This window comes from Macrobrachium rosenbergii, chromosome 33, assembly GCF_040412425.1.
Source record: "Macrobrachium rosenbergii isolate ZJJX-2024 chromosome 33, ASM4041242v1, whole genome shotgun sequence".
Taxonomy (NCBI): Eukaryota; Metazoa; Arthropoda; class Malacostraca; order Decapoda; family Palaemonidae; genus Macrobrachium; species Macrobrachium rosenbergii.
Window position 1 is genome coordinate 10,920,216 of NC_089773.1, and position 9,954 is coordinate 10,930,169.

The following is a 9,954-nucleotide window of genomic DNA, read 5'->3' on the forward strand; positions in this document are numbered from 1 at the left end:
AAATAGTGTGAACTAAGTACAGATAGGATTATGATGACAGAGTTATCATCTGAATTGAATTGACTTATCAAAAGGAAATTTTTAGTGTTTTTGTGAGGGGGAATATTACTGTGACGGAAATTTATCAAAACATCCACACTATCCATACATCTGTTAATCAAACCAGAAGGAGGCTCTTATTTTGAGTACACTAGCTTTTAGTTTTAGTGGATATGAAAACGACTTTAAATTTTTTTTTTTTTGTTGAAAATGGTTAATAGCAATAGTAATAACTAAAAATTCTTACTAAGAAATGCATCAGTATAAAAATGATTCCCATGTGTTTTATTGCTTGTCAAATATTTGATAGCTTGTTTTGAATTGACGTTAGTCATTTCATAAAGCCGAATTGTTAAATTCCTTTGTTGTCAATGCATGTGGCTGTTGTACTTCTTTGTTTTCTTGGTGATCAGAGGAATGAGAGGTGTTGAGACATAGAGAGAAGTTGCAAACGTTTGAAAGAATCATAATTCATCAAAAGATGTGTAACTTTTGATTTGACCTTTTTTTGCTTCGTTTATAAATAATTGATTTTCACCCTGCTTATACTGTACTGCATTATAATTTGATGTTATTAAATTCAGTGTTGTATTGTTTTCTTTTATGTTGTGGAAGGTGAAATAAGAGTTACGTATTTGAAATTAAACGCTGGATTTAGTTTTTTTTTGTATAAAATGTGTGAAAAAATTGCAAGTATATTTTTCCTGTTTATGTAACGAATATTCCTAGGAACTTTTTCATTATTAGTTAGAATATTGTCACAGTGAATATTGTATATTCAAATTTGTATAAAGGATACATTGATTTAGAACCTGATTCATCTGCAACACATTGTTTTATATAACAAAGTTTTATTTCCTTATCTTTTGAGTTAAATTTTTAGTTTATCTTCAAAGTTATTTCAAGTTCATTTTTTTGCAGTGCATTACTTGTAGAAAAGTCTTGAACACTGAGTCACAGACAATTTTACGTGCTTAGTTTGTGTAGTGATGAAACATCAGTATATACGATATGCTTGCAAAAAAGCCTTGTAGAGAAATTAATTGAATTGTGATATTTTCACAGGTGAACTAGAAAGTGATTCACTGCACTAGATGAACTTTATACAAATACTTGACAGGTTTTGTACTGCATTGAGACCAGTAAAGACACCAAATGCCAATTACAATTGTAGAATCTATTTGCTTGTGAAATGCCACTCTTACTGAACCCTCAGAATCAGAATACTGTATTGTTTTTGAAGTACGATACTTTTTTTTTTTGGATAACTTTGCTTTCTAGAAAAGAGAACAGATCAGTTAATTTGTAACTCTAGTCATATCTTGTGGGTATTAACTTTGGTGTACTTGCTGGCAAGTGGTGGAGATTTGCTCTATAAAGAATTAGGGTCGAGAATAACCCCAGTAAAATGTTTATTCTTTTTGTCTCCCCCTTCCATGCCATCAGTGTTTAGGAGGAAGAAAATACGACAGAGTGGGCGAGGTATTTGGAAAGTATTAAGGTCTTGCCCTCTCTTAGGAAGTAATAGTAGGTGTTTCTCCACTCATCCAAATGCACTGTGGCTCCCACTATCTTATGAATTAATAGTTGATGTTGGTTCGGTTTTTATTTTACGAACTATCGATTGTCTTTACTTTTATTTCTTGTAGGTTATTTTGATTCTTTTTTGCTGTGTTGTTACATATTAATCTCGTGATCAACTTTGGTGGCAGAACCCTGCATATACATTTGTGTTTTCTCTGTCTGCGTTTAGAAATTGAAGATACACTTTACACATTTAAAGTATACATGTCATCTGTCAGAAATTCAAGTATAGTATTTCTGTTGCTGGCACAAGTGATATCCACAGTCTCTGAGATTTTCTAGTAAAATTTGTTTCTTAGGAGATTTATTTCATCATTGGTAAGCCCAGATATTAATAGCTATATTTGTGTTAACATTAACATATTCAGGAGTTACTGGGAGAAATCCAAGTTTGAATATTTAGAGGCTAATCTTAAGATCGCTAGAGTTGTAATTTGTTTATTTTTTCAAGATTTATAAATTATCATTTTACTTCTAAAGGACTGTCAAATCTAATACCACAATTAACTGCTACTTTTTTTGACAACTTTCCTGTGGTAATACTTTTATTATGAGTAGCAAATCATTTGTATGTTACTCTGATTTCACAAAAATGATTCACTAACTGTTTTTTCCTTGTATTCACCTTTTAAAATAACTCCCTAAATCAAACTTTCATTTAGTGAGAGGACACAACAGCTTTCTGGAATGTAACGGGATGTATTCTAGTAAGTACTGTACTGTGAAGTTTGTAGGAAGGCTAGAAAACTAGTTGTACCGTACTTATAAATTTTTAGGGGCCTGTCTTCCTTGTTAGAGATTCTGGAAACATCACATGCAAAGTATTTATACTGTACTCGTGAAGAGGATATGTTCTTAAATGGTGTGCAAAGTAACCTGGTAGATTTCAGAAAATTTTGGACTACAGTGTTGTCAGTTTATTAAGCATATATTGAAAAAAATTTTCTGCCATGAGAAATGATCATTCGCTCAAAATAACGTTGCAAATGGTCTCTTCTATTCTTATATTTGTCCTTACGATTCTAGTATTTAGAATTCAGTCATACTGCTACCAACAAAAAGATCAAAGCCTCAGCTGACATTGAATGTCAGTAATTATGAAATGAAAGACGGTATATGATTTCTGCAAGAATGTTTTACTGACGTTGACATTGAGGCAAAGATTTGTGCTGGAAGGTGAATTGAATATGTGGTTAGGTATACATTACTGTATTTTAAGAAATGTAAAATCTCAGTGACATCTTAAAGCAAGCTCAGCAACTTGAATTCTGTATGTTGAAAACATGGTACTTATCATTGACTTTCACATTACTTTAGTTAGACACATACATAACAGCATATATAATCAATCAACTGTTAACTATGCCACTCACTTTAGAGCAGGGTTTGGCCATCACTTTGATCTGTCTAAATTTGCTGAAGCAGTGGTCTTTATTAGAACAGTGTAGGTATAAAAAAATCAATATAAAAAATAGAATAATTGTGTTAGCATTTCTAAGTTTGCATGCGTGGCAGTTGCTCAGGTGAAGTAAAGCAGTACTAAGACTGTACAAGGCTGAAAAATAATAGCATATTTCATTTGTTTATTACTAACTAAATGTTTATATTCTCTTTTTTTTTTATTCAGAAATTGACATAATTACGGGCAATAGTAGTTACAGTAGTTGGATTCTTAGAGGTCGGCTGTATATTAGTAAATGCTCGAGATGTTTTGTTGATAGTTTTACATGTATTGAAACACTTCAGCAGTTGATCTGTTGTTGTTTTCTTTTTTTTTTTTTTTACAAGGGTATAACAAAGTTTCAGTTCAGTCATTATCGTAGTGGTATCCAAATGTGGTGTAATTGTTTCGCTCACTTTGTGTAGTCATTTCGTGGCTTTACATTTTAGTGTACAGGTGCAATATGACCCCACACACTAATTTCCAGAAAAACCAAGTAAAAGTTAAAAGAACTGTCTGCTGTGATCCTTTACATGTGCTCTTTGTTTTTAAACCTCGTAGCTTTATGTGCGTACAGTATGTACAGTAGCAGTTGCTTTCAGTAGACTTCAGTGTATGATCTTGAAAGACTGTATCGTTACCCTTAAATAAATTCCAGATGACAATGCCAGCGAAGCATCAACCCCCCCAGGATCTCCGAAACCCGAGAGAACGGCTGGCACGGATGACGCCAATGCCATGAAGCGTAGGCCATCCATCGCTGACCTGTACCGTGGACCAGGCGGTGTTGAACTCAGCAAAGAGGTCCTCACCAACATCACCATGTTCAAACGCAAACAAAAGAAGGCAAGGTTTATGTGTTTTGTATCTTTGGCACAAAGTCCTAAGTTTGAATGTTAAAATCCATTGACATTTTTCTATAAGTTTTATGAAGTTGCCTTGACTTCAGTTTTACAGAACTATAATTTTTTAAATGAACCTTACCTCACCATTATATAGCTTTTACTTCTGTGCCACCAGTAGTAAAAGCTATATAATGGAGAGGCAAGTATTTAAAAAATAAGTCCCAAGTATTTAAATTATTTTACATTACTGTTTTTATAACCTGTCAGTCATTATCACAACAAAATTGGATTTTCCCTCCAGGGTACAATTGACGTGTGGTGGCTGTATGACGATGGTGGTTTGACTCTGTTGTTGCCGTACATCCTTACTACAAGATCACAGTGGTCAGGATGCAAGCTACGAGTGTTTGCTTTGGCTAACCGGAAGGATGAGCTCGACATGGAACAGAGAAGGTAGGAAAGTACAACGTGTAGCTCTTAAACTTTACTAGGCCTCAGTGTAATAGGATTGTGTCATATGAAACTTAGTTTTGTGCAAGGGTGATTTTCCATCTGTAGAGTGACTGCATATTCTTATATCGTAAAAATGCTTCCCATTTCTTGAAATGAATATACAGCACTTTTATTTACAGCATTAGATTTGTATTAACTGATAAAAGTTTCCAATAGTTTTTAAAATCTTATTTGAATCTGAAAGTTCAGTGTCTTTGGTTAGAATGGCTCAACCTATGGTACACACACTTTCTCTCTCTCTCTCTCTCTCTCTCTCTCTCTCTCTCTCTCTCTCTCTCTCTCTCTCTCTCTCTCTAAGCCACCTTTAGAAAACAATGATTATAACACATTTACCTGACTTTTGGATTATAAAATTTCTGACTTTTGGAGAAAAACTTTAAAATCCATAAACAGTTAATCCAGGTTCTTCAAAACATAAGGGCACGGCCTCATTCCAAAGTGATACATCCGTTTCAACTCTTAAAAGTTGATTTCCACTGTTCACTGATTACATAGTCATGTTCTGATTGTATTTCATAAAGTTAGCAGATATAAATATTTCCATTTGCACTAATTCACGTAATTGCCATTCTTGAAAAAAGTATTATTAACAGGATTGATTTTGTATGTAGTACTTTTCTCAAGTAATAGTACTTGATTATTCTTCATTCATAAAGTAATATTTTGAGTAACTGTCCAGGTGATGCTAACTACAAAAATATTAGGAGGAATATTCAGGAAGACAAAAAGATATGAAAGTACAATTAACATGAAATGAAACTGAATCATCTACAGTAATTATGCTGTACATTACACTATTTTCTTTCTGGACATGTCAAAACCACCTTCGTCATTATCTCATCTATGTACTGAATGTCCAGAATCCCACTTTTGGTATCATTTCTCACTCAGTCCTTCTGACTGACTCATAATATTTTTCGTAAGGTTTCATTTGCAAATTGACAAATGCTTTTAGATACAGTTTAAGTATGGTTCTTGCCTGTGTAGCATAAAGGTTGCAATAGGGTAATCAATGAACTTTTGTGTGTATTCAATTTTAGAAGAGGTAGGCATGAATTAATAGCAGTAACTCAAGGAAATATTGTCAGTGCATGAGACTAAACTGTAAAATAAAGAGTAAGAATAATGTTGAAGTAACTTCAAAATTCTATGATCAAAACTACTGTAAGGTCTGGAATTGGGGTTAGATTTCTTAATTTACGCTTCTGTTTAGATTACTTATAGATTTCATTTTGGTTTTTAGCGGTTTTCGTTCATCAGTGGTAAGGTTTGATTATCACATATAGAGGACGTATCACATAATACTTCCCACTGACCTTAAACTCTCCCTTTCAGTATGGCAAATTTGTTGGCCAAGTTCCGTATCGACTACAGCGATGTCATTGTTATCCCAGACGTTGCAAAGAAAGCTGCAGAGTCCTCCAGGATGGAATTCGACAAGTTAATTGAGGACTTCAAAACAAAGAGCAGTGAAGAGATCTCTAAAGAAAACGAAGGCACGTGCTAATTTTTCTTTCAAATATTATTGCTCATGGTATACCTTGACCTAAAAACTTGCCAGGACCAAGAAGTAAAGCATTTAAATTTTTTCTCATTTATCAATATATCTGCAGGGCTACTCATCAGTGAAGCAGAACTCCTCGGTCAGCGTGAGAAAACTAATCGTCATATTCGTCTCCGTGAATTGTTACTTGAGAATTCAAAGGATGCGTCCTTGGTTGTTATGTAAGTTTTTTTTGTTTATTTTTTTAAATGCTGCCCATGAGCAGCACATAGACTATACAGCTTTACAAATGATATTAGTGTAGTGAAATGTTTAGTTTAATTTTGTCTGCTTTATCAAAAACCATTTCTTATGATCAAAATGCTTCAGTCCCCCATACATTGTACAAGCCTCTTATTTTATGCTTTGCTCTCAGCTGCCTAGACTGTGGTGTTAGGTGAAAAATTAATAACCAGTTGAAGAATTCATTATTTAAAATCATCATCCCAAAACTTCCCGATTATTTATTTTCTTTGACTACACCACTCCAGTCAAGTTTTTCAAATGGTCATTTTTGGCATTGAAGTCCATGCAAGTCTACAATACTCGAGTAACGTGACGATTATAGGCAAAACCACAGGCTAAAGTATGAGAATAGATGAATAACTCTAAAGGATTTTTCTTCTACAATGTTTTCCATTGTAGAAGATATAAAAACAGCCCTTCATTTGCAAATAGCAGGGGCCAGTGCCTGTGTACATCATGTATTTGCATGTGGATCTTGTTTTAAATGTAAATATATAATATTTTTCTCTTATTTTACCCTCTAGGACTCTGCCTATGCCACGTAAGAGCTCGGTGTCAGCTCCGCTCTACATGGCCTGGATAGAAACGCTCACAAGAGACATGCCTCCGTTCCTCCTCATTCGTGGTAACCAGACTTCTGTCTTGACATTCTACTCTTAAGACAAGGTTACATGCATTAGTGATAGCTAGTATTTTTGGTAAAAAGAGATTGTGTCAGTGCACAAATTACTATGCTGGGTATGGTAATGGAATCAATAGACTAATGTTTACGCTGCTTTGTATACAGACTGATATACTAAATACTTTTAGCAGGGAAAGTATTGTTCTTTTATACTTTAATAATAGAGTTTTGCAGGAAAGCTTGATGTGTACAGTCTAATTATGTAGACTGTTACAGGTGTACCTGTGACATACTAAGAATGGATATGCCTGGATAGGTAGTTTAATCAACCTCAGTAAAATTAATTTTGTAAATTTTGTTAGCAGTTTTTATGTATTGCTCATATTCACTTTGTAAAACTCACTTTACGAAGTTGTGAATGATCATGTTCAGGATTAGCGTTATAATAAGGCACTTCGTTTCCTCAAAAGATTAAGCTGTGGATGGCCGTATCATGAACAAAATGTGAGATAATCTTTTGTAAGTGGTTATAAAACCTTACTACAGAACACATTTACAGTTACATTTGTCTTCCAGTGAACAGTTTTTTTGATACTAAGGTAATAATTCAGGTGTACAGTATAGTTTTTTGGATGGTAACACTTTTGAGAAGTCGCTTGTTATAGTTTAGTGCATTACTTTTAATCTCTTGAAACTTTTTCGAGTAGTGTAGACTAACTATAGCATTTATATCATCACCATTACTTAGAAGGCAATGTTGCACAAAATTTCATCCAAGCAATTATCTAATATTTCATATCATTTCACATTGTGATCATTTTGCAAAATTTGCCGCATTTTATGAATGACGTCGTAATTCCTCACTTGTGTCATTGAATTGCTTTTAGTTTCTGACAGACATTTAAGGCTTAGTAGGGTCTTGTATGGGGCTTGTTTTAGCATTTAAGTGGACAATTACCTTTTGGATTTCATCAACTACTTCCAGTTTTTTATATTTTAGACAAACTGTAGCATAGCAAAGGTTTTTTTATTTACAATGCATTATGATACTCCTACATTCCTTTCTATGTTTTTTTGTTTTTTGTTTATATAGTTCTGCACATTCCACCTTTTGAAGGAAATAACCAACAGTTTTGTGTGTGTGTAAGACAAGTCATGATTGTTATTTCAACAATTACCACGAGAAAATAAATGCAAAATGGAATCTAATATAATGCTTGGCATTAGTGCCTTACCGGTCAATTGCATAACTACAAATACTAGAGACGTATTTAAAATACAAATGGAGTATACCGATTTGGTATCTGCTGTTTATGACAAACTGTGTCTGTTTCATTGATAGTGGTCCATAACTGTTTTCTTAGAAAATGAGTCAATCCATAAAGTATATTACAAACCCCAACATGGTGTCGTGTGATTTATAATCATGTACATAGACAGTTTGTTGGTTTTATGACTTAGCTTGTTAATGTAGCTGATGGACAAAATTCGACAAGTGTCTAGTGAAGTGCGCTACTCAGAGTAGTAATAATAACGGACATTTGTAATTGCCAATACAAATGGCACAAAGACATCATGCTCAAATGACTTCACTTTAAACTGTATATATGTAATGAAGTTGAAATATTATTTGAACAAAACTCTGCCGTTCTTACAAATTTTGATTATAAATTGTTGGTATGAAAGAAGAAAAAGCCAGTAAATTTTATTTTTTTCTTAATTTTTCTTTCATTATCCTTGTATGTAATAAGTGAGGTGGTGTTCTGTTAAAACTATGTTATCATTAATGTGAATTTGTAAAATGCCCCTTCATGGTATTTCAAGAAATGAAGGTAGTATTTTGTAATTAACAACTGTGGAGTTTGTTTTTAAATCTTAATTTTACTAAACTTATTTAAAATCTTTGTATGGAAGCTCACAGCAGAAGCTGCTTGCAAAATCAGAAAAGCCTCAAGCAACATCCAGGTGTCACCATTTTTCTCATAATGCAGACATATGGAATATATTATTCTTAACTTTGAATACAAACCATTGCTTTGGTACTTTGAGAGACAGAATGACCTAAAATTTAAATGAAGGAAAGACGTGATTCGGGAAGAGAGAATGCACATCAAGTACTCAAGTAGCATATACCACATACCTCATTTCTCCAATCATTTTACAGTGTGCTCCTACAGTGAACAAAAATTGCACAGCCACTCGGAGGAGAACACACCACACTGTCAGGCAATAAAACATTACTGTGCAAATCACAACATTTTTCAATCATTTTTGTATTACACGAAGATAGGAATTGGTACCTCAGTGAGACCCAAATACCTGCCTGAGAAGAATGGTGAAGTTAAAGACAGAAGCCCAACTGGGATGACAATATCAAGAAAGAAAAGTACCAAACTCAAATCATAAATACAAAAAACAAACTAAGAACATAAACCATTCTGTCTTTGCCAAGATCCTGGTTGACCTAAAGCTGGAATAGAACAGAATGTAGAATCTGGGCCAAAGGCCAAGTGCTGGGACCTGTAAGGTCATTTAGCACTGAAACTGAAATTGAGAGAGGGTGGAAAGTGAGATGGAAGAAACAGAATATGAAAGGAGGTACAGTAATAGGAATGGAAGGGGGTTGCAGCTAGGGGCCAAAGGGATGCTGCAAAGAACCTTAAGTAATGCCTACAGTGCACCACATGAGGTGCACTGATGGCACTAGCCCCCTATGGGGGACCTAAAGCTGTAGCAGCTGCTATTAAAGTGATTCTGGTTAAAATTTGAATTGAGTAACATTCTGACTGGGATTCACCATCAGGAAGGAAAGACATTGCATCTAAATCACTTAAAATATTAACCAACTCATGATAAAAGATTGCCAACTCAGGCTAGGAAGTTGTAAAACAACCACGTGAACTTCCACAATAATAACAAAAATAACTGTGACACGTACCTTTAACTTCAACTGTCGAATGTCATTTGTGCGAAGCGTGGGTGATGCCGAAACTTACTTGAAGTTTTTCTGATGAAATATAACAAATATACCAAAATTTGCAAGTAATTTGTATTTTTCCTAGGTATACAAACCATAGCCTTTCAAGCAGAGAATATCTTTTGTGCATAGCTGAGTGGTTAA

General features: G+C 34.1%; 1 protein-coding gene across 9 annotated transcripts in view; it reads left to right on the forward strand.

The window, feature by feature from the left end:
- Positions 1–8,553, forward strand: part of LOC136855915 (bumetanide-sensitive sodium-(potassium)-chloride cotransporter-like) — a 120,150-nt gene extending 111,597 nt beyond the window's left edge. For 4 of the 9 annotated variants that reach the window (XM_067133380.1, XM_067133379.1, XM_067133377.1 and 1 more), the window contains 5 exons: positions 3,723–3,910; positions 4,211–4,362; positions 5,758–5,918; positions 6,036–6,147; positions 6,736–8,553. In XM_067133380.1, coding sequence (XP_066989481.1) covers positions 3,723–3,910; positions 4,211–4,362; positions 5,758–5,918; positions 6,036–6,147; positions 6,736–6,871 — 749 coding nt within the window. In that variant the 3' untranslated portion in view covers positions 6,872–8,553. Of the gene's footprint in view, positions 1–1,485; positions 1,730–2,285; positions 2,390–3,722; positions 3,911–4,210; positions 4,363–5,757; positions 5,919–6,035; positions 6,148–6,735 lie in introns of those variants that run through there. The other 5 variants (XM_067133382.1, XM_067133385.1, XM_067133381.1 and 2 more) reach the window with 4 other exon arrangements.
- The last annotated feature ends 1,401 nt before the right edge of the window (positions 8,554–9,954 follow it).